Here is a 27,810-nt window from a genome sequence, read left to right as displayed (position 1 = left end):
CACATAGTTATGCATGTATACATCTTGATGTGTACAGTATATGTATTTGTTGTTGAGGCCTGTGAATGAAACGTTCATTGTATAGTTGCTGTAGTCTAAAGCCTCATTGTGGGTGACTGCTCATGCTGAAGATGATCTCGATCTGCATTTTGATAAACGTGCCATATTGGCATTTACATAGACAGCATACTTGTATGCTGAGTGGTACAGACGGCCTCCATCATGGCTTCACGTGGCTGCTTCGTCTGTAGGCTGAGACGGGGCTGCACTGAAAGCACCAGATGGATGTGGCGTGCCAGTGTTGTGTCAATACAGTATGTCTGTAATCCCTCAGGATGACGCACTAAATCCACCACCCTAAACCCAGGCCTGGCCTTATTACAGCACATTACCTCATTTCATGTTACACAAACGAACAGGTGGACAATAATGTCAATTGTAGGCAAAGTTAAAGCCTAGAGTTTAGTGCTGGCGTTCATTCAGTCAGTCAAACTCATTCAGCCCTGATATGGATATAAATGGCTACAAACTATACAACAGCTGACTGTGGCTGTCCTATAAAACTGGGCAATGTGACTTTCTATATTGTGAGACAATAGAAGTTTGTCTGGTTATGACTTTGCTAAACTGTCCCTATAAATAGGTTATTGTGTTATCCTTTTAATAGCTCTGTTGTATTAAGGCCATTTTTTGATTAACAGGAGTTTTGCTTCAGTGTGAGGAAGTATCATATTTGTCAGACATTCCTAAAATTCTAAATACATTTTCTTATGTACTGTACTTAAGTACAAATTTGAGGTATTTGTGCTTTGCTTGAAGTGTCACATTGAACGCTAGCCTGACATTGCAAGACCAAATCGCAAATGCATCTGCCACAACGAATAAAACACAGAGCTTTGTCTTGTTCCCAGGCAAATTTAATTTGTCACAATTCTATTCTGCTACAATTCAGGGGTAAAAGTATACTTTCTACTTAACCACATTAATTTGACGCTAAATTGTTACATGCAATCCCATAATAAAATATGCATAGCCTTCACAGGGTCCATTTTACTACATTACATTTACTTTTGACAAAGCATGTATTGCTAATAATACTGACTTTAATTTAAGAAACATTTTCACTGCAGGACTCTACCACTGCAAATAAAAGTAACATTTATTGTAAGGGACTGCATTGCCATGGTTGGGCTATAGGTGTTGCTTTTATTATGATCACACTTGAATATATTACATTTAATGTATATGTGTATATATATATATATATATATATATATATATATATATATATATATATATATATATATATATATATATATATTAGAGAGAGAGAGAGAGAGAGAGAGCGAGAGAGAGAGAGCGTGCTGTGGGAGGAGGAGGAGGAGGAGGAGCGCGGTTGTGGGTGACAGGCGGAAAGTGGGGCAACTCGCCGATACAATAGAGAGCCCTTTTGGGGGGTGGGTGAGGCACCTCGTGTGACTCGAGCCTTGCCTCGGTTGAGTTTAATGTGTCAGACCACCTCTGGGTTTTATTTATAACGGACAACAAAATTGGATGGGGAGCATACGGGCAAGACAATCCCGGAAATAGCATGCGTACTCTCAGACTGTCACGTACGCTTCACTGTGGATTTACATTGCAAGCTGCCGTAGGTAAGCTGTGGACTGACGTGATGTGAAATTGGACATGCTGTTTTTGACATTACAGCAGCACATCTGACATGTTTTACACTCTGAAATGTGTGTTTAAACTAACTATATAATTTGATGTTGACGCTTAATTTTAAAGATCACAAGGCAGCAAAGTTGGTAATCAATAGCTGACAGACGAAATGTGACTTTGAATAGGTGTTTCACAGCAGAAGTTTAGGCTACAGAAGAAATGTTGTATATGGTGACACATTTCTAACTTCAGTCTGATTTCAGTGTAAATGACTAACAGTAAAAGCCATCATTCCTCGGATTTCCCTGAATTGACAGCTGGGATATCTGCAATAAATAACGTAGCGAAGACATGCACTAAACTCAGTTATTTTGTTGTTGTTATTTAGTTGTCATTGGGCCTGTAGCCAATAAATGTTGCACCATATAAATACTAGATGTATTTACTTCACCTCACTGTGACAAGTGGTCTGCACTGCTATTATTAGACTTAAAGTGTATCATTTTACTCTCCACAGATGTCCTGCACGGCCTCAAAATGTTTATACACAAGTGTTCGCTTGAGGGTATTAATCAGCAGCCTGATTGGTGAAATACAAGCAAGCAGAAGAGGACTTGGACATGAAACTTCAAGTGGCTGTGACAACGATTCCCTCCATCAGAGAAAGCAGCGGCTTGGCTAGAAAATGAAGCGAGGACGTGAGCTACGTGCGCATCCAGCAGATGACGAGGTGAAATGGAGAGCTTGGGACACGCGGACCTTTTAAACCCAAGCTCCCTCCGCGGATCCGTCGCCGTTTCAGCCTCACGGGAGAGAAGGACGAGCGGCCAGCAGCTCGTCTTCGGAGCGGCGGAGACTCACCACGCGTATCGAGCGGACATGGGGCTCAACGGCTTCTGCGCGGCGCCGGTCGGGAGTCCAACGGCCGCGGAGCTGCTCGCCGGTCTGGCCTCGCAGACCGACTCCGCTGCAATCGCAACACCGACGAAGCAGCCCAAAACCGGCGTGCCTCTCTACAACGGCGGGGTGGTGTCTCCATCTGCCACCGTGGAGGGGAGCCACGCAAACGCTTTGGCTAACACGCCAAACGGTTACCTTACGCAAATGAAGGGGGTTGCGGGGGTTACAGGTGGCCCTATGTACCCCCTCACCAGCAGAGCCTGTCTGATGGAGAACGGGGACCGGACAGCTCATGAGAAGTGCCCTTTACTGATGAGGAGGATCAATGGTGACCTAAAAGCCAGACAGGCACAACAACAGAAACGGAGAGGTGGGGAGAAGCGGGACATGGCGTCAGGGACTCTTAATGGTCTCATAATGGGGTCATTGGGGTTGGGAAGTTCTGTTGATGAGGTTTTTACTTCGGGAGACTCTGACTTTAAGCGGAGAAGGCTGGCAGATGGAATTGTTGCTCACAAATCTTCAGAGGCCTCCAGAGTGGCCCAAGCAGTCGCCCCGCTCATGGACACAGTCAACTGCAGCAACGGTTCCAACCAAATTACTATCAATCACGTGCACTGTGTCACTGCCCAATCTCCCTTCACCCCTCACACTAGCCAGCACAACGAACATAATGTGGCCTCCTCAGGCCCACCAGCTGCACCCAGCCAGACGTCCCCCATCGAGGCTCACTGCATCCTGACCCCGCCGTCTCCCGCAGGGGCTGGCTGGTCAGCAGATCACATAGCCCAGCAGTGCATCGTCCCCTGCATGAAATACTACGGCATCTGTGTGAAGGACAACTTCCTGGGCCCCCAGCTGGGCGGCAGGGTACTGGAGGAGGTAGAAGTCCTAAACCGCAGCGGGAAATTTCGGGGCGGGCAGCTGGTGAGCCAGAGGAGCATTCCCTCTCGGAACATCCGGGGCGACCAGATCGCCTGGGTGGAGGGACGAGAGCCCGGATGCGAGAGCATCGGGGCGCTGATGGCGTACATCGACGAGGCCGTCATGCACAGCGCTGCCAATGGACAGCTGGGGGACTGTGTCGTCAATGGACGCACTAAGGTGAGAGGAGGAACAGGGTGGGGTCAGATGAGAGTAAGTCAGGCAGTTTTCCATCTTCATGCCGAAGAAAACACAAGTTACAAATATGCCAGTCAGTCTGGTGACATCATTTCATTTTGAGCAAATGGTTGGTTGTGTCACGTCTGCTCTGCTTTTATCTCTGCTTCTCTAATGCAGGCAAACACACACACACACACACACACACACACACACACACACACACACACACACACACACACGTCAGGTAGGATGTCAGGATGGGCCCTGCTGTGCTTCTGGCACATACAAGCTCGATACTGGGGGCTGCGGGCCGAGCATTCTCCCTAAACTGGCCATGTGCCTGGGTTGAGGTCCTGTCCATGCCTTCATACCGTACCCAGATGAAAAAAAATCTCTCTGTATCTCCTCTGCCATCACTATATCTCCGTCTTTGAAGAGAACTTTCCCCTACGCAGACAAGGCGCTGAAGCTTTTGAGTGTTTGTTTATTTCCTTTATGTCATATCTCATGCCAGGTGAGCCTCATGTTTTCTTTTGTTTTACCGTGACTACACTGCATGCCCCAGCTTCTCTTTTCCATTGATATTTTTCAAATGCCATGCACAGATGCAGCCGCACACCACCTAAGACAGATACAGACAGATACACTAAACAGCAGCCTGTAACATTTTTTATTCTTTTTATTAATCAGACTCCACATGGCTGGCAGTTAGTCATTGTCTGTCCTGCACACAGTCATGGACATTGTGTGCAGGACAGGGAAACCTTTAAACTTACTGTAGTGACGCAGTCCTGGGTTAACTGACACCAGTAAAGTCAGTGAGCCGCTCTGACTGAAGCCCGTTTTTTTATTCTCCATCCTGAACCTATTTGCTCCCCAATCTTTGCTAATATTTTCCCCTGTAACATGGAAAAAACTGTTAGTCTTTCTGTCTCTCTGTATTCTGTAACTAGAAGTTTAACACAGATTAAACCCGGTTAAACTGTGGTTATGTCCCATGCAGAAAATAAATCCAGGAGGACTCTTCATGAATACCGTGTCTGATCTGATCTGAAAAGTAGACACAATGTTATTGCCCCTCAAGGGGAAATTCTGTGACGGCTGTTGAATGCAAGCTGACAACCCTAGGTCCCTCGGGCAGTGTGTGCGTAATCAGTTGAGCTATAAACAAGACTGTTGAGTAAATCTTCTACAAACATACATACAGATACATCATTCACATTTAATGCATATACATAGAAGCATCTTGCCCTCAGTGCACGTCTGCTCGAGGTAGTGTTTTAAACAGCAACTGGTTGGGCCTTCCTCACACCAGCAGCTTTTGCTCTCTTGAATATGGGCTGAATGAGCTGCGTTCAAGTCAGATCCATGCCTAGTCTGTGACAAAATGACAGCAAAACCGGAAAGATAAGGGACTACAACGAACGGGTCTCATTTTTCAAGATAAAGACTTTTCAAGTGCAAAATACTTGGAACTTCTGTCTTCAGCTGAGTTGCATTGTACTGCGCACAAATACTGTATTTCTTAGCGAAAGATATAAAAGCCCTCTTTATCTCTTGACACTTCGAGCATCCTTTCGTGACTGAAGTGGATTTAATCTGTGAAATCAACAATGCATCGAAGCTGTTGCCTCGATCCACCTGCCTGTTCTGAAGAAGAGGCAGCTTCGTGAAGCACTCCAGCTTTGTAACATTTGATTGCAGCTGTTCGTCATACTTAAATGAGGTGAAGAAGTGGTCTCTTGGGACTTGAACAGGATTTTAGAACAAGGGCAGATGATTCTGGGGTGGTTGCCAGCTTTGTTAGATTGCACAGTTTTCAATGTTTGTATATCTGTCTATACCTTCCAGACGCTTATCAGGATTAAATGTGTGTTGATCTATTGCCAAACAGTTCCCTGGCCAGATCTCTCCATTTAGCCTTCGTATGAGAAAAAAGTTAAATGCTGCACAGTACAAAATGTCCTGGCTGGTGTTCCTGTAGAGGAGTGCAGGATACAGCGTAGCAATAGATACAATGAAGGACTGCATGAGAGAGAAAGTACATCCACGTTTTTCTCCTTATCCCCAAAACATTTTCTTCTACCCATTCCTTCATTTCTGTTCTTGTCTTTAATTCTGACCTCCTTTCCCATTTCCTGTCCTTTACTCCCTCTCTCCTTCATCTTATCAACCGCCTTGTTTGCCACTTAGACCAAATATTTCCCAGCCGTTACCTTGGTAACAGGCCCATACAGAGTGGAGCTCTGCATTGTGTATGAAAAAGATGTAGAGAAGAAGAGGGGCTGGCAATGCCCAAAATACTGCTGCAGTGATCTCTGTACCCTGATTCCTGTTAGTCAGCTGCTGTGAGACGTACAGTAGGAGGGTTGACGGCGTTAACAATAGAATGGTAATTCATCTAAAACAGCGAAGGTGGAAAAGTCTTGTATTGTGGGGAAGAGACGAAACTCTGCGCAGGGAACGAGACATGAAGGGGAGGGAATAGTCTGGAAGTGAGCGGGGGGGTGGGGTGGGGGGAGCAAGGAGTGGGAGGATAGCGTTGAGCGAGTGAGAACGGGGCGATGCAGCAGAAGATCGGTATAATGAGAATGTCTGCTGCAGCAGCTTGTCCTCGGATGCCTCTCCTAGAGCTCGGCTGTGCCACCATGCAGGCAGGAGCTAGAAGGCATATGCTAACACACAATGCAGCTACAGACCTAGCTCGTGTAGAAGGATGGATGATGGATAGAGAGACCTTTTATTATTAGTTTAGTCTGAGTTCAGATAAATTAAGACATAGCATATCGTTACCAGTCAATGTTTATTTCCAAGATTGTATTAATGACATCATTTGTGTTTATTTGGCTATTCCCTTGGTGCAGTACCAACACACTATAACACAAATATAGTATGGGCTTCTTAGAGTTAGTGTTAGGAAGTTAAACGGGTCCTAATTTCCTCTCTTATATTTATTTTATTCAAGTTTCTTGCCAAATACAAGATTACATTCAAACACACCATGATAACGCTATATTTTATCTTCGCTGAGCAGAGCTTGAACGCATGACAATATAACTCAATAGAACCTCCTTGTAACGAAGCCTTGATGCAAAGAATTTACGTCGATGACGTTTTGTAATTGAGTTTTTCGTATATCTTTTTAATATTATAATATAGTTTCTCAATATTCGTTGCTCATGGCATTGTGGTACATTTGTGTCAATAAACATTTCAATGAAAAATTGGGTGAATTAAGTAGTCCAGTTGGTGTTTTAAAGTATACATTCTTGTGATTTTTCCAGTCTAAATGCATTAACAATTAGTAGATTAATCATTTAGTCGATTGGCAGAAAATTAAAAAGATTATCTGGCTCCACCTGCTTTTCTCTGTCTTTGTTGTGTCTTTCTGTTTCTGTTTACACGTAGTATCCATTTAAAATTCTAATTGACATTTTTCACTATTTTCTGACATTTTACTAAATAATCAATCAATTGAGAAAATAATCGTTAGTTGCAGCCTTAAAATGCACTTCACATTTAGGTTAGAATCAGTATAAGGTGTATTCACACACACACACACACATATACACTGCGTCTCTCCATGCTAATGTTCAGAGGTGACTCATGCATAATGAGTGCAATTGAGGCCATAGCAGAATTGACTCATAAGGGCTGAGCACATTTTTCCCAACCATAATATGAAAATTAGATTACAGTTGAATATTTCTAAAATGGCAGCAACTTTCAAGTACTTAAGCCTTTTTTCTATATATATATATATATATATATATATATATATATATATATATATGCATGTATGTACACACACACACACACACACACAAACACACACACAGATACAGATCAGTTCTCTTACACTTAACATTAGCAGATGTTAAGTGTAAGAGTGGCACTCACTTGGATCAAAGGTTATTGTAACATCAAAAACCATTATCCGGCCTATAGAAGCAGTAACTAAGAGGTGACTTTTGCTTAATAATGGGCCATGATATGAGCCAGGAAGTACAGCACAGATATAAGCTTGGAGTACCAAAGTTTAATTTACCCACATTTGTATAAAATTCTGCTCAGTGTTGATGATCGTCACAGTGTACCAGCCTGTTCTGCCCGTCCAGCCGTCACCTTGGCATTCTGAGTATCTACACACTGATGCCATTAGGCCATTAACGATGGCGCCTGGCAGACAGGTGGTTGGTGCCAATTAGACTTTAACTCACTGTGGACACAGATCCGTGAGCGGAGGAGACGAAGGAGCGAGGAGGACAGAAATGACAGATAAGGATTGAGATGCCGTGTTGTGCCGTGTCACGCTGTGTGACTGAATCTGTGCAAGTTTTGATGTAGGTGTGTCTGTGTGTGTGTGTGTGTGTGTGTGTGTGTGTGTGTGTGTGTGTGTGTGTGTGTGTGTGTGTGTGTGTGTGTGTATGTATGTGTGTGTAATGTGTTTATGCTGAAGGATAGAGCTGAGCTGTCTGTTGTGGCATATTACATGTTAATCATACTTAACGACAGTTACCAATTTGACAAAAGCTGTAAACTGGGAAAACACCATTCTTTGAATACATGCACACTATAAACTCATCCTCATAATATGTATAGAGAAAATATATCTTTGTACATGGTTTATCTAACTGTAAAGCAAAGCAAGGAATCTATATGTGTGCATGTCCTTCGCATATCTTGAGAACCATTCATCTGAACTGCTTCTCTCTTGGCCGGTGCACTGCTGGGGAACCAGGGATATGCAGTGTTGGTGCAGTTGTTGCTTTTTAGACATGAATAACATTGACTAAACAAGCACTGGCGCTCTGTGTAACAGCGGGGGCAGGGCTTCAGGGCTCTGCCGACTGAGTCGAGCATGTCGTCTGCAGTGGGCCTTCACAGGCCGCGGCTCATTGACTGCAGTTCACGTGTGCTGTTGGACGCTGGATGTACTGGATAAACATTACAACCAAACTCGTCTTCGCTTCCCCGGAGTCAATGAATGATAAGCCGTCCTCAAGAATGCTGAAAACGGCACTTCCAGGGGCCAAGCAATCGGCCCGGCATACGCTCCAAACACCCACGCCTTGAATGGGCACTGCACTAGTTTGTATTTAATTTCATAAATAAGTTATGTGCACATGTGAGCCAAAGGTCTGGAGGTTAATGAGCTCTGACTGCGAGCATTGGTCAGTAATGAAAGCTGACAATGGCGGCTGAACAGAGTCACGCACTACACAGCCAAACTCAGTTTGCTGTGAATGAGAGAGAGAAACACCACAAGAGGAGGAGGGGGAAGGCAGTGTGCTCTCTGACCAAAACCTCCTCCTACACAAAACGTCCCTTTTTATTTGAGTTTCACAAGAACAGGTGCGTTTGTCTTGGAAATCTATGTGAGCGCTGTCTGATGTCCACAGGGTTAAGACTCTCACACTGTATTACAACAGCAGGAATGATAGCGTCGGGCGAGTTAAATCGATACTGCAGCAGTGCAGAACCTGTTAGTCATGAATGATAGTGTCCCAGAACAGAGCTGACGTGATGCAGTGACTCCTCATATTGTAACTTTTGCTTCCCGTGAACAACATTATAAGTCAAGGCAGTGACAGTATCTTCTTTTGTAGTCGGCCTGAGGAGATAAAAGAGAGGTTATTACTCTACAAGCTGCCAACTATCATGACCTAGAATCTCTCTCTGCTAGCATAGGCTGATGTCAGTCAGTGAATCACATGTTCCTTCTCGCTCTCACCAGAGCAGTAAAAGACTGAATGTTTGTTTCAGCCAATGTAGACAGTTTGGAAAATATTACAAAACTCCGGCCTGAAACATGAACTGATAGTGACACAGGCTCAGCTCAATTTCACCCGGGTGCAGTACATTGTCAGTCCTATGGTGCTGTAGTGGCTCTGGTCTGGAATGCACATTGACTGAAGAGCTCTCATGCAGGTCTTAGTTCCCTCAGACTCCCCAGAGAAAGTAGAGCTCTCCTGCTTCACAGCCTCCAACACATAGTCACCAGGCAGGGGAAATACCAGCGCGAGACCATTGTTTGAACGTGTATACTCTATCTGCAGATCATTTTGTAGCTGAGAACAACAGCTGAACTCTTGACGCGTTTCTCTGCTCCATCTCCCTCTCTGGACTGCGTGTGCATTTCCCAAATTACATCGTGGGATATTGTGTTAAGTGTGCAAATAGTACACCTGGTAAACAGTTCACAGTGGAGCAGTGGGAGAGCCAAATGGTGAGGGAGAACAGGTACCTTAAAGGAGCAGTGTGTAGGGTTTGGTTGCAGATTGCAACCAACTGAAACTTCTTGTGTGCCAAGCGTGTAGGAGAACTATGGTGTCCGACATGAAAACGTGAATGGCCGGTGTTTGCTTTGTCTGTTCTGGGCTACTGTAGAAACATGGTGGCCATTTTTGTCAATAGATCCCCTTAAATGCTACACGCTGTTCCTTTAAATCACTACCATCTCAACCAGATAGATTTTTTTTGGTACTGTGTTTTTGTTGATGATGGGCACACAGCTAACTATTCCATTTCTTCTGTTTCAGGCTATGGTTGCTTGTTACCCAGGGAATGGAGCGGGTTACGTCCGCCATGTTGACAACCCGAACGGTGACGGACGCTGCATCACATGTATCTACTATCTCAACAAGAACTGGGACGTCAAGGTGCATCATTTATAAGATCAATATTAGTTAGATTTTGAAAATGATTAGTTTAAAAAACTTTAGAAACATGAGTACAAAACACAACTTATGATGGGATGAAATGTCTGTGACTTGTGTGACTGTGTTGTGTGCTTTGTGTATATGTGCCTTTGTAGAAACAAGGAGGGTTGCTGCAGATCTACCCTGAAGGCAAAAATGTGGTAGCCAACATTGAACCTCTGTTTGACCGGCTGCTGATCTTCTGGTCCGACCGCAGAAACCCACATGAAGTCAAGCCAGCCTACGCCACTCGGTCAGTAACTCTTTAAACACGCTGTGCTCTTAAATGTATAATTCATGCACACGCAGTCTCATAAAGTTATGTTATGATTTTGTATTGCATGGGAAGAGACCAGGCACACTGCCAATATTGCCCGTATATAGCTAGCATATTTTAGTACACATGAAAATACTGTACAGTTTGCACCGAAAACAAAAGTAGATTGATTATACATTTTTAATAAACAAGCACAGCATGTTAATTAGCAGAAGATACACACACACACACACACACACACACAGACAGATTGATCGGTGCTTTAGCATGGAGTCCTGCCTCTTCTATCTTCTACTTCTATCAGTGATGCTTATTTTAAATCAGTTAAAAAGTGATTTTAATATAATTTCTATTTACTCAACAAGATGAGTCAAGCCATCACTCTCACACATACTGTTATTTACATCATAGGACCAAGTAGTTGTGTCCATCGAGGGCACATGACATATACTGTTTGACTCCAGCTTTTCTTCTCCTCCTCTCCATCTGACTGCTGGGGGGCAAGGTGGGGCCGGAGGCAGGAAGTACGTGTTTCCTGTGGGGGTTGTTGGGAGGGAGAGGGGAGGAAGGTTCGATTGCAGGACTCGTGCTGGAGAGGCACCGACATGAGAGACAGGAATAAACAACACAGCTCCACTGGAGAGACTAGAAAGTGTAGAAATTAACCCTCTGCTGCCCTGGACACCTCCTGTAGTCTGCTGTTCATTGTTAGACTAAACATGTTTTAGTAATCTGCTGTCTCTAGCTGGACAAAGATTACCTTTCAAAGAAAATGTTTTGCCGTTTTATTCAAATTTTCAATTTTTTTTTAAAATCACTTATAAGCTACATTTAGGTGTGAATATACAACCCTTAAACGGATACAAACCAAATTTAACTGCAAATACATTTTATTTTTACTTCATTTTAGGGATTTTATTTCTAATGTCACAGCCATTTCATCGACTTTTCTTGGCAGTTTTGCCTAAACCTTAGCCCAGTTAATTTTTTACATGAGAAAACAGCTACTTTTTTTTCCAACCGGTTATATATTGTACTGACAAAAACGATTAGCTCTTGTCCTGGTGTTAACAAGATCTCTATCTGCTTCTTGTGTTTACAGCTATGCCATCACAGTTTGGTACTTTGATGCCAAAGAGAGAGCTGAAGCTAAAGAGAAGTACAGATTGGGTAAGCTTCAGTTTCACTTTCTCTCCTTTTATTAAAGCACTCCATCACTTCTGGTCTTATTTGGTGCATCTTGATATCATAGCCTATGTGACTAACATGCACTTTCTCTATCGCTTGTGTAGCAACAGGACAGAAAGGTGTTGAAGTGCCTGTCACCCAAAACAGCAGGACATAAATTTCATCTAATCACTGAAGAGCACTCTGAAAGTATCATGTGCCTTCCTGAACTGCTAATGAACGTCGCGATCAAAAAACAGAGACACCATAAAACCGTTATGTGATCGAGCTGCTGATCAAAGACGCTGCAGTTATAGAGCACAATGGACTGGATTGTGTGACAATGGTGAGATCAGAATTACGTGTCGTGGCAAAAGAATTAACTTTATGAATGAAGACAACAAACTGAAAAAAATAGAATCCCTAATTTTTTTTTCTTTTCTTTTCTTTTTTTCTGTTTGGTTACCAGTGATGTTGAGTATTGAGAAAGCATTGTTTTACTCTGTTTTTGCGTCATTTTGCCGTTTAATCACAAGGAGCATAAATCATGAATCAGTTAACAGACAGTGTGGGGAAAAAAGGGTGCAAGGAGTTGAAATCAATGGGGTTGTCCCTTTTATTTCCACTTGTCTGTGATGTGGTCCCCGATCTGTTCCGCTGGCAATATTACGAACCCTACTATTGTGAAGGCGTGCTGGCCCTACTATGGAGTGGGCAGAAGGAATGTTTTGTTTTATGACTGTACTGAAACACTTTCTTTGATTCAAAAATAGTGCAATGTTGTGTTACATTAAATTCACTGGTATTTATTCAATTTTTTATATTTTCTCAATGAATTGTTGAAAATCATTAGACACTCTTTCTGATGACAAAAGTGATTTCACCATAAAATGGCAAATTCAGAAAAATTGAAATGGAAACACCGAATTTGGGAAAAATAGAACAGAATCTGGAAACAAAAGGGAAACAGATTTCAGAGGGGCAACAGATGTTTGTGTGAGAGAGAGCGGGGCAAGGAGGGGTTGAGCAAATCAATGCACTGCATGAAGCTCTACAATGATATAAGATTTGACAGCAGTTAGTAGTTGATACCAATACCATTGAAATTCCACAATTCTCCATTCTTTATTCAATATCACAGTAAAAACCAGAAGTAAAACAATGAATCCCATGTACTTCAACATTGTTACTGTTTGCATCCAGCCTTAAGCACCGACTCGAAACAGGAACGCACTTAAAACTTGCATGAGGACAACTTTACACTTTAGTTAAACTCAATATAGCACACTAAGTAGAGTTCAAGAAGTATTTCTGGACTTTATTACAATACCAGGCTGAGACTAAAAAATATTTTACAACGGCCTCGAAATGGTAGTGCGGCAAAATCACTGAATATTTCAGCATGGACGTCTTTTTTTTTTAGTAGTTGCAATGTTTGAAGCTGATTTTCAAGACTGCACCTAGACTACACAATGTTTTTTCTACATAACTGATAATTCTGGAGTTCGGTCTGTACGACACGGCTCACACTCACACAGACAAGAGGCTTTCCAGTGATATGGGTCAAAACAGGGTTTGATGAAACAGTGTGTGTGTGTGTGTGTGTGTGTTCATTAGCCTGTATGCACATCCAGCTTGACTCTTATCTGTTCTTTACAACAGCTGAACAACATTCAACAGTATGTATCAGCAGTCTAGACACTGTCAGACAAACCTGCCCAAACAAAAGAGCATCTTCAGAATAAAGCACAGAGTTAAGCATATACTTGTGTGAACTGCAGGGTTAAACTATTGCCTGCTCATGTGTGGGATTGAGTGTTTTTGTGTAAAAATGTACTTGCACATGTATGTTTAAATTTCCACTGTCTCAAAGAGGGTGGCAGGTATTGTCTCAGTGTACTCTAGATTGGTTAACTAGCACTTTATTGTTTGAAATGCCATGTGTGAATGAATGTAGATTAATGCCTTTATGCTGTGGATTATGTGGTTATTCAAACGCAATAGAAACTAAAACAATGACAACAAATGGAAATTGTTTTTCTATTTTTTTTTTTTTTCATTTTATAGTATTTAATTAAAACTTTTGTTTTTGTACACAAAGAATGTGTTATTGATTTACTGGGAATAATATCTTAGCTGAATCCCAGTTTTAACAGAGAGATGGGACCAAGAGAGCCAGACACATCATTATGCCTCCGCGCCGACAACAGCCGTGACCGGAGACCTTATTCTAGTGAACGTAATATCTCAGGAACAGCTGGAGGGAATGTCTTACAATTTGAGCTCAAACCTGGACTGATTGGATTTTGGTGGTCAACGGACAAAGCCCCTGTGATATCATGTCAGACCCAGCGATCTCAGGAACACCTTGAGTGGATTTCTTCAAATTTGGCAAGAATGTCAACTTGCTTTCAAAATAATCATTGATAACCTCTTAATAAGTTTGTCAGAAGAGTTATCACTTATCAGCTTACAGCAAATTCCAACCATTTCAGTTTCAATCGTTTTCTTACTGTGAAGGAAAGTTTGTCAAATCTTTTGAGTAAGTTACGTGCCCACCTAAGCTCCACCGACGATCCACCTCTTTGCCCATTTTTGGATTAGCCAGAAGTTGAGCTTCCTAGTCGGCAGGAGCCACCCACTTTGAGCTTTACAAGGGCTCTTCAGACACCTATGAGTGATGTATGCTGCTACTGTTATGTTAGCTGTAGACTTTCCTCACAAAAATTAGCATGTTTTGTCAGCGGTTTGGTGCTGGGCAGGTAATTTAGCCTAGTAGAAGCAGGATTTAGGAGAGCAGTAGACTGAATGATACAGTAAATCTGCTGGCTGTAAAGCAGAGACAATGAAATTAGTGCTAAAAACCTCAGACAGAGCTGCAAAATAAGATGACTCAAGTCCCTTAACCTTACGCCACCCCGTACACATTACTTATAAGCCTGAAACAATTAACGTCAGTCCGTTGAGCAGTTAGTCAGTCAAGAGGAGATTCATTAACAATAAATGTTATTAAGAAAAAACTATTAATGTTAATCTTAGGTCGACACTGGACTGTGAGGAATAGTAATGGGAAGTTTCACTATTGTATATATCCTACAATTTAGAGATTAAACATGCCACGTGTCACCCTGACCATCTCAGTTATATCAAACGATGGTGCAACAATATCATTATTACAGACAACTCTGCTAAAATAAATGGCCCCTCAAAACACACTTTTACTGGCACAGTTGCACAGATGATGTTCATTAGTAGTATACACACATACTGCACAGTGCGCAAAGAAACAATAATAAGTAAATTCCCTTAGGGGAACACAGACCGGTACTACAGTCCACTTTCTCTCTTAACGCACACTTTTTTGTCTGTATCAACAAGTCAAACAAGTTAACAGTCTGAAACAAATTGTAAATATAACCTGCAGATCTCCAAAAACACACTGTATGCACCTTGTGATCCTGCTGTTTTGGCAACACTCTTCCGACTTCCTCCCCTACTTTGCACACTCCTGGACTCTGACCAGAAATATGAACACTACTCAAGATGCTTGAGTAGTGGAAAGGGTATCCAAACGCCACCTGGGAGACTAATAGGCTTCTGTTCATTGCTAGGTTGTTGTTCCTATACAACGTGGCTATTTGTGTGAGTTGGTTTGTTCAAATACGGTATAGTCTACATTTTTAAATAGTTCTGATGTCACTTCTGAGTGTTGGTATCAATACTTAAGTAATAGCTGTTTTTTTTCTCAATACCTGACTTTGAGAATATATAGTAAATATGTTTTAATACTTTCTTTTTATTGAACAAAAGGGGCCAAACTTATCTGGGTAAAATCTAAAGTGTGCTGATTAAATATCCTAATGATTATTCCCCTGACTTCTTAGATTATGATTGCCTTTCCTGCCTTGTCTTTTATATAAACAGCGAGGTCAGCATTTTATGAAACCATGGCTGCTGGTCTGTTATTGCACAGATTCTTTGCTCATACATTTGCTGCAGAGGCTGAAGTGGCTTTCCTGTAATAGTGTATCTGTTGTATTGGCTGAATATCTAAATTACAGCAGGCTACCCTTTCAGGAGCATTAGCCTATCCATATAAAACCCTTCATAATTTTTTTAAAAAGGATTTGTATCTGACTTGAGGGGGTGTTTTTCAGACAACTACATGGCACTTTTGCTGCTGTCATCTTTCTCCACCTTGTGGCTTGTTTCCTTTATAGCATTTTAGGGCTAATTCTTCCTGCAGTGTCGTGTGTAACCACCAGAGGTCAGTACGTAACACGAAAAGTCTTCATATGTGAACTACAGTTTGTGAATGGTAGTCTTTGTGGACTTACTGTAAGCTTTGCATGCAATTTCTGCCCCATCTCTGCATCCATTTTTATCTTGACTGTATGGATTGTGATCAGACACACACACGCACGCACGCACGCACGCACGCACGCACGCACACACGCACACACACACACACACACACACACACACACACACACACACACACACACACACGCACACACACACACACACACACGCAGTAAAGTTAGATGCAGTTAAAAGCATGTGCACTCATATAATGGAACCACAGTCTGCACTTGCTTGGTACCCTATAACTCTACAGCATATGATATTTTTGACATCCTACCTTCTCTGTCAACAAGCATGGCATCACATGGAAGTAAATATTTTTCTTTATTGGGGTCTTAGATTGTATTTTTGCACTTAAGTCACAATGATGCAATCCATCCAAATGATTACTCGTACTATAAATAGTTGACCATGACCATGCTGTTATGTCTCTATGGCTGGTTATGCAAATAGCACACCCAGCCACAGATAAGCATTGCTCATTATGGCTTATCAGGTGAATTTGTAACTATTTATTTTCAGAAAAATTGGTTTTCCGATACATTTGTTTCTCTTCCTCTTATATAAGTTTCAAAATGTCCTCTATTGACTCATCATTTTGACAGTTTGAAACACTTTTTCCAAAGTATATTTCCTTTCAGTTTTTTAAGTTTCAATATGTCTTGTTTTGGCTTTGTCCATATTTGCGGATTATTCGGCCATACACTTTTTTTTATGGAAAATACAATTTTTGGGTCTAGTCACTTTCTATTTGATGATCATCATCAAGGAACTATTGCAAGTTGCTTCATCAATAGCCTAGATTTTATCATTTCAATCAGAAGATATTTCATTCGAATTTAACAATAATTTCTTACACATGCATACAATTTGAATAGTGCAAAGTCTTTAGTGATTGGACTCCATCCTGTGTGATGCTGACTGGAGATGACTGGGGTGGAGGAGGGTCGCATCCGATTGTGCTGAAATGACAACTGACTGCAGCAGAGAGGAGAACATTTTTTAAAGTTTGACAGCAACGATGTGATTAAGGAAACTGTGCAGAACCTGGTTGGTTAATTTAAAGTGCGCCCCCAATCAGCTGATAAGAGTAATCACAGGGAGAGAGAGACTAAGAATGAAAAGGAGTGTAAAGGGAGTCATCTTGACTGAACTTCTGCTTACATTATAAGTTGCAGTTTTAAGGGAAGATTCTCAGAAAACGTTGGCTAATTGTATTCTCATTTCTTTGTAATTATTTCCATTGGTTTCAAAACAGTGTTGCAGTTGGCTAACAGTAAACAGAACACTACTGATGGCATGAAGATGCTTGTAATGTAAAAAAAAAAAAAAAAAGATAATTGAGAATTAATTAATTATTTTAAAGAATGAAGGTCCTTCTAACACCATAATGATCTGTACATTTTGAACTGTTTTCCTCTTCAACAAAGTTTTTGACACCAATGTTGACTTATTGTGACATATAGAATGAACCTGTAATTTCTTATTTGCCATTTCACAAAAGGCAGATCAATTTGTGGCTACAACTAAATAACTTGGACATTTACTTGGACAAACTTACATTTGTTTTACAACTTGATCTAAAGCACAAAACGAATTATCCTCACAGGTGAGCCGAAAATGTTCAATCAAAAGAGCGTAGTTAGGCACAATTCAGAGTGCATGCTACTGTACAATAATATTGCTCATGGGTTACAAAAAGGTTCAATAAACCAATCAGATTTCTTGTTGTATTGAGTAAATTCTTGCACTCACGTCAAGGTCATTGAAGGCCATTTGGCTGTGACAAACCTGTTAGCGAAGACAACAGGAAGTTGGCTATTTCCCTGCTATGCTCAGTGGGTAGACAATTAAGTCCTAATTGTAGCTGTCTGTACAGAATGTAGGCTCTGCGTGATCCACTTTTGCTTGGCCCCTACAACTGTAGCTTGGATCTGTGCATCTAGTGGGATACGTGTAGAACGTTTTGCAGTGGTGCTAGAGCTAGTGGTGACTGATTATGTGCTCAGGTCATACCTTCTCTTTTATGTCTCAGTGGTGAATTGCTGAAGTATCGCTGAGACAAACAGGGCGAGGGCTGGGAGATTGGTGAGCTTCAAGAGTAGATTATGATGTGAAGTATATGTAGCAGTTCAGTTGTGAGACAGGCATGAGTGGCGGCAAGGTATACCAAGAGTTGTTTTAACACCTTACCCTGGAACAACCAAGAAAATTCCCGAGCAGATTAAGTCAACCTGTTCCATTTTCAGTTATAGCTTACTTCTGAATGTTATGCTCTTCTGCTGACCTGGTTCAACAGTGCCTCCACATCCCACATTCACATCGCTTACTGTATCTGCTGTATTTTCACACGGATCCACCTGTTGTGGATCCATCTGGCCCCACCCCTATCTGTGTGTGTGACACATAATGTACAACACATGGGGTTTGTACAGGGTGTGCCTGACAATGTGAACAAGTTGAAATAGAATGAATAGTAGTAGCGACATACCATCTACGTCAGTGCACTCATCTAATTATATTCTATTGTGTATCCAATGACATTGAAATTCTGACAATGTTTTGAACTTCACAAGTGAATGAATTAGCCCCATTTAAAAAAGGGCCAGCGCCATATTGATGATACCTCTAAATAACTTTCACACCTTCTTTTAATGGAGAATTTGAGAGCGGGAGAGAGAAGTGCATAGTGTACAGAAATACATTGTGAATATGTACCAAAAGTAACATAAGTTATTAAAGTTTTCTTTAAAGCTGAGAGCAGAAATGGTAAAGGTTTTGTTTTCTAGCTGTCCTGGTCTTACTCCTGAATATTTTTCTGTGCATTTGAGTGTGATTGAGTTGACATTCTTGTCTTGATTAAGGAAAAGGCATCCATATCTAAACATTAAAGCAAAAACAGCAGGGATGCTATTCCTAAAACACCTTCTGTATGTGCTCATGTGGATGTCAAACAGACATTGATTTATGTCTCATGCAATAAATGTTTTTGTTTCGTTTTCCCTCCCTCCTCTGACCTTGGAATTCAATTGCAGGTGGATTCACATGAGAAGTTCACGAGAGTTGTGTTGCGTTCATTTCAGATCATTCAGTGTGGCTGTGGCGCAACAAGGCTGTAAAGCCTTGTGCACAGCACACTGACTATAATCCTGCGGGCTTAATCATCATAAAAAAGTACAAAAGTTTGACGCGCTTCTCCTCCCACAGCGATAGCTGCCTTCCATTCAACAGAATCTCAAAATTGCAGAAATGAGAAAAGCAATGTCTCAAATGAACCTCTAATGAACCTCGATGATACATCTTATTACTGGAAATGTTCACGTGTATATTTTGCAACGTCCTTGTGGCAGTAGCAGGCACACTGTTTCTTGCAAAATGTTCTAGTATTAGAGTTATTACAAAAGTTCAAGACTTTCCAAATCTTTCCACCTCTATTATGCATCCCATATGACATGAACTCCTTATAATTGGTAATAACTTACTGTGTCACACCACATCCTGCAGTAAAATGAGACATTTCCTGTTTGTGTGAAGAATTTAAAGTTAAAAAGCAATGTTAGTGTGTTTAATAATCACTCCTAGTGGTGGATATAATGTTATAACATGTTTGTTTGGAAAAGTGTTAAATCATAAAAGTATAATCATTCTATGTATCAAACTATACAATAAAGTTACTGAATGTTTTGAGGGAAAGAGAGAGACCTTTGAGACAGGCTTTTCAGATCCAAAAACAACTGTATGATAATGGGAGGAGTTTGGTGAGCCGACTTCAGGAATGTAAGGTGTTAACAGTGGGGGAAGGAGATGCATTGATCAAACAGAGATGTAGATGAAGATAGCCCTAAGAAAACATGGGGGTCGGGTACATGCAGTTTTATGAGGAGGAGGACAGGTCGGACCAGAGGACACTATTCAGACATTATGCGGATCACTTAGACCAATGGAGAGCATTGTCAGAGGACAGGAGGAGACAATCAGATTCCAGCCAATCACAAAGCTGATAATGGACTTTTGAAAGTAAACTACTGACTTTTGGGTATAAAAACATTGTTCGGAGAGATGTTGTTCAGTTCTTGGCGATCCTCTTTACTGTAAACTGGTGTTTGTAGGCCGGTAGGGGGGGAGAGTCTTTGAACTCGGTTTCGCGATTCCTTACTGTCGACAGTGTAATTCAGTTTGTAATTGTCTTTTAGCATTTGTGAATTATAAATACTTTTTCATTGTAAGCCGGATCCAGCTGATTTTTCTTAGCGTGACTTCGTTGCTCAAACAACAACGAAAGAGCGAGAGGTCCGCGGCCTCCTGCTAGCAGAGGTCTCACTTCACCACATTTGGCATCTTTATGTCTGTAAGTGCTTAGTTTGTGTTGTGTTGAATTAACTCGTCAACACACACACACACACACACACACACACACACACACACACACACACACACGTTATCATGAAAGAAACCCCTTTATGTCTGGCTTCAATCAGTGACAGAAGCCAAGAAACACTGGGAATTCTTGGTAATGCAAAATAAATATGACACTTTTGCTCCTCTTCCTAGTCAAACATATTTTTTCCTGTCAAAGATGGAGTCTGTGGCTTTGAAGTACATAGAAGTTGTTTAAAAGTTGCATGTTCCATACACCTTAAAATCCGATATCGCTCTATAAAAATAATTGCTTAGCACAAGAGCTGCAGTCTATTAATCGATCAGTTGATCAACTGAAAATGAAACTACAACTTTTCACAAATAATCCTTTTTGTAATTTTTTTAAGCAAAAATTGCAAATATTCCTGTCAGGATTTGATGCTTTTCCTTGTTTTACACAAAAGGCTAGTGAACTGAATATCTTTTGGTTGGACAAAACAAGAGATTTGAAGACGCCACCTTGGACTGTGAGAAATTGTTAAGGGAGTATTTCACCATTTTCCGACATATTTTATATTAAAATGGGAATCAGTGAAAAGATCAATCATTTAAAATCATCTGCTGCAGAAGAGAAACTGTATTGAGATCAGAGAGTTGGACAGAAAGGTAATAACTGTATTTTCTTACAGCATGCAATAAAAAGTCTGTGTATGTGTACACTGGAAAGTGGCCAAAGGAGTTGCAGATAAATAGAATAAATGCCATAAATTGGCATTTGTGTTTTCCATGTCAGTTAAAAGATGCATAATGACGTGCAACTGTTGACCAATATAATCATATTTGGTGGATTGTGTTGTTGTTGCAGTCAAATCTCTGGACACTATACACTTACACTCAGATCTTGCTCGCATTGGGATCCCATAAGCCAGACAAAATGCTGAGGTAGTCCTTTGACCATGAAAAGTATCCAATCACATCCGATTAGGCAAGTTGCATTGAAGTGTCAAGTGCGGACTCACATATGCGGACATAAGGGAGTTAAGATCTGATGCATCTGATTACAAAAGTCACATTAAAAAGAAAAGTGTGACTACAGCCAATGTCTTCATAAATTAGCATGATGCAGTGCACATTTGCTATATTGTGTGCATTTTGGTTATGGTGTCTATGTTTGGAGGATGACACATGTAAGGGCCAAGGCAGAGAAGACTTTCACTTTTAGTCAAAAGATGTCTGACGACTTTAGAATAATCATCATCGGTCATTTCACATTTTCCATTGAATCCTGTTATTTTTACTTTATTTCTGGTTTCAGTTTGAGACAGCAGTGGCAATAAACAGTAAAAAAAACACATTTCTTTGGTCTACCTTTTGTGCCAAAGGAACACTGTGTCTTTCTGGCTGTGGCACAAAACTATTTGGCTGACTCATCACTCAAACAATATTGTAATTATATCCTCCTGTAGAGAGACAAACAAATCAAGTGTCAAGTGGTCCCTCACTTTTGCGAGCTTTCTTTTATTTTAGAAGTTTGATGCAGTGATCAAGTAACCAGGTGAAAAACCTTTAAATACAAACAAAACACCACTTAAGAAAATGAAAAGCAAGATAACCACATGCAGTTAACAGACTACAATACTTAAATTACTTCAATTAAATACCCAAAAATGAACCTTGTAAATAAATAGCAAATAATCCATCTCCAATATTGTGAGTAAATTAATTAAATACAGTAAATACATTTTTAGCTGAATTTGATCATGATTTCATAATTTTAACAGTACAATAAATCAGCAGCTTTTTAAAATGGATAAATCTTCCAAATGCATCACTTTTTAAATTGTACTTAGCTCACATGGTTCTTCACAGTTTTAATTACACGTAAATCACATGATTTTAAATAGATCACATTTTTAATTATATTTAAATACCATGACAGCATTTAACTATATTTACCCAACATGCTTTTAACCATCAGTATTTGCAGTTCTTAATCAGTTCATCTAAGTCAATGGCTACAAACAATGGGCTACAACAGTTACAACAGTTACAAATGCATGATAGCTCAACGGCTGCTTCTTCCTTGTTCAAAATAAGCTTTGGTTTGCACAAAACACTGTTTCAGTCACTTCTGTTGCTTACTCCCAGACTCCCAGTGTTGCTCTGCCGTGATTCTGTGAGTGTGTGACTGCAAAGCCAGTTAATTAGCAGATCAATCTCACCTGGTGCACTCAACCTGGTACACTCAGGCTGTAAGGGGTGTGGCCCACAGTTCAAACTCAACCTGGTGCTCTCAGGCTGGAAGGGGCATGGCCCACAGTTCAACTCAACAGTGTATATATTGGTTATGGTGTCTATGTTTGGAGGATGACACATGTAAGGGCCAAGGCAGAGAAGACTTTCACTTTTAGTCAAAAGATGTCTCTGACGACTTTAGAATAATCATCATCGGTCATTTCACATTTTCCATTGAATCCTGTTATTTTTACTTTATTTCTGGTTTCAGTTTGAGACAGCAGTGGCAATAGACAGTAAAAAAAACACATTTCTTTGGTCTACCTTTTGTGCCAAAGGAACACTGTGTCTTTCTGGCTGTGGCACAAAACTATGTGGCTGACTCTCATCACTCAAACAATATTGTAATTATATCCTCCTGTAGAGAGACAAACAAATAAATCAGCAGGAAATCAGTGCACAAAGAAATATTCATAAACCTGCAACAATGGTTGTCCTGTTTAATGGTTATCCCCCATGTCCAAGCTGAAATATCAGGATTATGTCTTTCATGCTCCATCCTCTGATCCTCTAAGGTCACATATGTAGTTGCCATGGTGATGGACCCAGCATACCTCAGAATAATAATAATTAAGTGATTTCAGGTGGTTGTTGCCATCTCTCCTGGGCTGTATATCTGTTATGATTAAATCAATAGACTGTCTCTTCACATATCCGCATATGTGGAGCACACACGATACGGCTGCATCTAGATTGTATTTGCTAGTGCATGTGTATGTTTTTGTATGCACATGCACTAGCAAAGTGTCTGGGTGCATGTGGGGAGTAACACATTTAAGATCTGACTAGGCAGTTTATTTAACAGGCATTCATATGTTTTGCACTGATTGTGTATAGAGTCCAGTATAGTGTTTGTGTTTGCATGTTCATGTGTGTGTGTAGAATGACAGACATAGTTAAGGATGGTTCGCTAGACAGACTTTATACATGGATGTGAGTGTGTCTCTTCGTCCCAGGGGAGCAATGCAGTGTGACTGTTCTCACGGGATAGGGTGAGTTGGAGCACCTATCCCAGGGGCATCTCCAACACAGGGGTAGGCTTAGACTGTCTGACCCGTCCGTCTGACCTCGGCCCAGTCCTCTACGGGGCCCCACAAGCCCTGCCTCTTCTGGCGCCTGTCTGTGCAAGCCCCCTCAGCAAGATTCTTTCAGGTTTGGTTTTAAAAAGGCAGTGGGAGATAGACTGAAATGTCTCAACTAGAGCTACAATAATTAAATCAATTAATCACAGAAAATTAATCGGCAACTATTTAAAAAATCGTTTAAAGACATTTGAGTCGTTTGATGGTTCCAGGTTCTTCTGCTGCTGTCTTATATATCTCAATTACTCTCAAATATATTTGTCATGAAATCTGATCCACACATAATGAACCCTTCATGAATTGTAAAGACTTTGGTGATCCATATTATCTCTTAAATTTCAATTGCTCAATTCTTTAGATTATGGCACCAAACTATTCCCACCAGCCTCAGCTGTACTTTGTGTTTAAGGCTAAGAGCTAATCTGTGCACGCTAACAGGGCAGATAGTAAACATAGTAAACATGGTACACATTATACCTACTTTGCATCAACATATTAGCATTGTACATTTGACATTAGCTGACATTAGCTTGTCGCTCAAAGTACCACTGTGCATACAGTTTCGAAGAGCCACTAACACAGCTCTACTGCAGAATAGATGATCCAAGTTCATGTCATGCATTAAGTTCCTACTGCATCAGCTTATAGTTCCTCTTAGGCCTGGCCAATGTTTGATTAGGCAGTAGTTTGCTGTGTATGGCATGCAAAATATGTGGATTAGGGCTCTAAGAAACTGGGGTAGAGGAAGAAGATAATATAGACACAGTGACTATTATATCTGGAGGCTAGGACAGTTTGGAGAAGCATTTTTATGCTATAGATCTTCGGATCTGGCAGAAATACCTTGTAAGGTGACAGTAGGAAATTGTGTCAGTGGGAGCAGGAACAGTTTATCCAACTGACACGGCAGCACTGTGCTTCATCCAATCTACTATTGCAGCTAAGAGCCAGAGCCAACAGGCATTATCGGCTGCAGAAGGGGATTAGGCTGCCATGTGGGTGCAAGCACTGAGAGGCAGGGAGAGGAGAGAGGTAGTGAAATGTATGGGGGGTGTACAACGGTGAATCTGGAGATTGAGGGAGCAGATATTAGGAGATTTTTTTTTTCCTTTTGCATGCTCACTGTACTATCTATATCAGTGAAGTCCCTGTGAAAACAAGCACAAGGCAAATCCAGCTTTATTACTTCGTAAATGAAAGCTAGTGTTTGTGTAGCAAGACCTCCAACTGTGTTTTCATTTAAAGCTGAATCCTTTAATAGCCATGACTACTGAAATTATATTAAACTGGCTCAGCAGTCGCCATCAGGGTATTGGATTACAGCCTTTCATTCTCAATATTGAAGGACTAAAATGCTAGTGATATTGTTGAGAAAGGTATCTGTGGATTTACTGAGGGATTATGAAGGGTATAAGCTAAAATGAGAAAATGTTCCAATTATTATTGATCCAGGGGCAGGAGAAGGGGAGATAAGTAAATATAAAACCGGGCTGAACCGAACCCTGGCTTGTTCTATGCAATGCAATAGAATAGAATAGATTCAGTTATTCAGTTTCAATTTAGCTTGTCAAATGTGATTTCCTGATATGGTATGTAAACATATAGGAACAATGACTTGGTAACCTTGAAACCTTTCATTTTATTGTCATTGTAAATCCGGGTTGAGCAACAAAATGTAGTTTGTAGTCCCATTTTGCAACATAAACCCCTGTTTGGGGTAGCAGTCGTGGGTGTACAGTGTGAGCAGGAGAGGGGGGCTCTGGTGTTCAACACTAGAGTGGAGGAAGTGTGGTTGCCTATCCGAACTGCCTGCGGTCTGTTTGTGAGGAAGTCTAATAACCAATTGGAGAGTGAGGTACTGGAGACCAGAGTACTGTTTACCAATCAGTTGTTTAATCTAAAAAACAAAACAACTAAAACAATAACACCCTCAAGGCAGCTTCAGTCCATTTGGAACAGTTTTCTTCACCAATGGAAGCTGTTTCAGTTGTCTTGTGTTTAATGAATGGATGAACCATTGGAATACTATTTGATCGGGCAGAGCCTATAGTCTTTCCATCGAAATTTACCACACATTCTAGTTGCCCTCCAGTAGCCCCCAATTTCATGGGCAAACTAAAGCAGGCTCTGCAGAAAAACACATATTTCTATGTTCTGCAACCTGTATGTAAACACACAAAACACCATTCATGACTAGCTGGAGTATGTGCACTCTGCACATGAAGAGAACAGAGAAATACCAGTCACTATTTGAATGCTGTGTAACAGTGAGTCAGCAATATAGGTTGTCGCTGTTGCATTCTTAACAAATGACAAATGCACTCTTATAGAGGGCTCACTCCATAGCATTAAACCTTTACAACCCTAAAGGTTGTGACTTTCTCTGAACATATGTGTTTTATGAGTCTATCTTGACATTTTAGACTTAAAAGAAGCCACCAAAAGTGGCATGAGAAACAGAACAATTGCGCCTTTTTCCTCAGCTCTTTTTGTTCATTTTGCCCAGTCCTTATCTACACAAAGAAAGCCAGTGAACGAGAACAGAGTAGGAGGTTAAAAATGAGAGTGAGAGAGAGGGTGGGCTGATGAAAAGAAGAAATTCTGAGCTCCTCCATGCTATACAGTATCGTATGACTTCCAAAGCTGCAGACTGGGAGTGAAGGAGCTGGAAAAAAAAAAAAGGGGGGGGGGGGGGGGGGGGGCGTGGTGAGAAGGGCGTGTTGATCTCAGCAAATCAGAGCCCTCACTCAGTCAGTCTGGCTTGTACTTCCCAGGCCTGAATGTTCCCTGCAAATGTCCTGTGGACAGATTCTGTTCTGCATGTGTTTTTAGTCCACAGTTAACCTCCCCCACGCCCCTACACAAGCGTGTTAAAGTCGCACCAGAAGTAGACAATTATAGTTAGGATATATATCTTGAGAAATACCAGGTAAACTGTTTCAGAGTTGTTCCTTATACTGGACTGTAACTCGTTGACCAGACCTGCTTAACGAAAGCAAATGACTGGAGAGGCGTTCCAGTAGTTCCAGCGTGACAGTAATCCTGCTAGAAAGTGAATTGTTTCGTGAGAGTATGGATGGCATCTTTGTCTGTGACTCTCAGTCCTAGAAGACTGTGTCTGCCTGGCCAGCTGACAACACCTTTGTGTTTTGTGTCTCATAGATGTGATAAATGTCACGTGCACCTCATGCCTGGGTCTGACCTTTAGTGTGGATATATGTAAGGGCAGGAAAGGTTTGACTCACAGGGAGGTGACGACTGAAACATTTTAGATTCCATTTCTCTAAAAGTGTTGGCTGAATTATGAATAGAATGAAAACAAAAAAGCAGTAAAGTCTTGTTGTAAGAATTAGCTGCGTTCATGACTATGCAGGAAAAGCAATGAGCCTGCACAGAGGACAACCAGTCCCAGCTGATTGCTTTCCTCTCTGTGTGTTATTGATTGACCTCAGCCTAATGCAGGTCTTTTTAATACACACAGTGACACAAACATGAGCACATACACGTTTACACATTGTGGTGACGACATGCATGCACATGATCGGCTGGTATTGTTTTTTTGCCCATCTTTTACAGTGGCACAGAGGGAATGCTGATGGCCTTCCGTGTCCTGAGGGAGAGGCAGGGTGTGTTTTGACCTGCATTGACTACACCGTTGCTATTACCTCCACTAGGTAACTCACTCCACCTATTACAAGTGGAGAGAGAGGGAGCATGTAGAAAGATCAAATTACTAACTGTGAGGAGAGGCAGGGGACAGAAAGCATAATTTCGGTCCCATTTTTAACAGAAGCATCCAAGACTAAAGAGGGGAGGAGGATTTTCTTGATATGATAATTAAATCAAAAGCTAACAAGAATGCAAAATAACACTCGATATCTCATTACATCTGTGTTTG

The 27,810-nt window shown here is 41.2% G+C and overlaps 1 protein-coding gene across 1 annotated transcript; it reads left to right on the top strand.

The window, feature by feature from the left end:
- Window positions 1-1,413: 1,413 nt before the first annotated feature.
- egln2 (egl-9 family hypoxia-inducible factor 2) lies at window positions 1,414-12,625 on the top strand. Its single transcript, XM_068711213.1, has 6 exons — window positions 1,414-1,652; window positions 2,180-3,666; window positions 10,209-10,328; window positions 10,484-10,620; window positions 11,747-11,814; window positions 11,937-12,625. Exons 2-6 carry the CDS (start codon window positions 2,398-2,400, stop codon window positions 11,987-11,989), a joined length of 1,647 nt encoding a protein of 548 aa, XP_068567314.1. The 5' UTR covers window positions 1,414-1,652; window positions 2,180-2,397; the 3' UTR covers window positions 11,990-12,625.
- Window positions 12,626-27,810: the final 15,185 nt, after the last annotated feature.

This window comes from Cebidichthys violaceus, unplaced genomic scaffold (assembly GCF_023349555.1).
Source record: "Cebidichthys violaceus isolate CVI_PGR_0920_01 unplaced genomic scaffold, fCebVio1.0.p SCAF_1, whole genome shotgun sequence".
NCBI lineage: Eukaryota > Metazoa > Chordata > Actinopteri > Perciformes > Stichaeidae > Cebidichthys > Cebidichthys violaceus.
The sequence above is the reverse complement of the archived record's forward strand: the minus strand, read 5'-3'. Positions and strand labels throughout refer to the sequence as shown.

What these genes read in the sequence shown, in the direction of transcription:
- egln2 (XM_068711213.1), top strand. Translation starts at nt 2,398, where the DNA reads ATGGAGAGCTTGGGACACGCGGACCTTTTAAACCCAAGCTCCCTCCGC. An exon ending in ACAAGAACTGGGACGTCAAG is followed by an intron (nt 10,329 to 10,483) that starts GTGCATCATTTA and finishes GTGCCTTTGTAG; the next exon opens with AAACAAGGAGGGTTGCTGCA. An exon ending in AAGCCAGCCTACGCCACTCG is followed by an intron (nt 10,621 to 11,746) that starts GTCAGTAACTCT and finishes TTGTGTTTACAG; the next exon opens with CTATGCCATCACAGTTTGGT.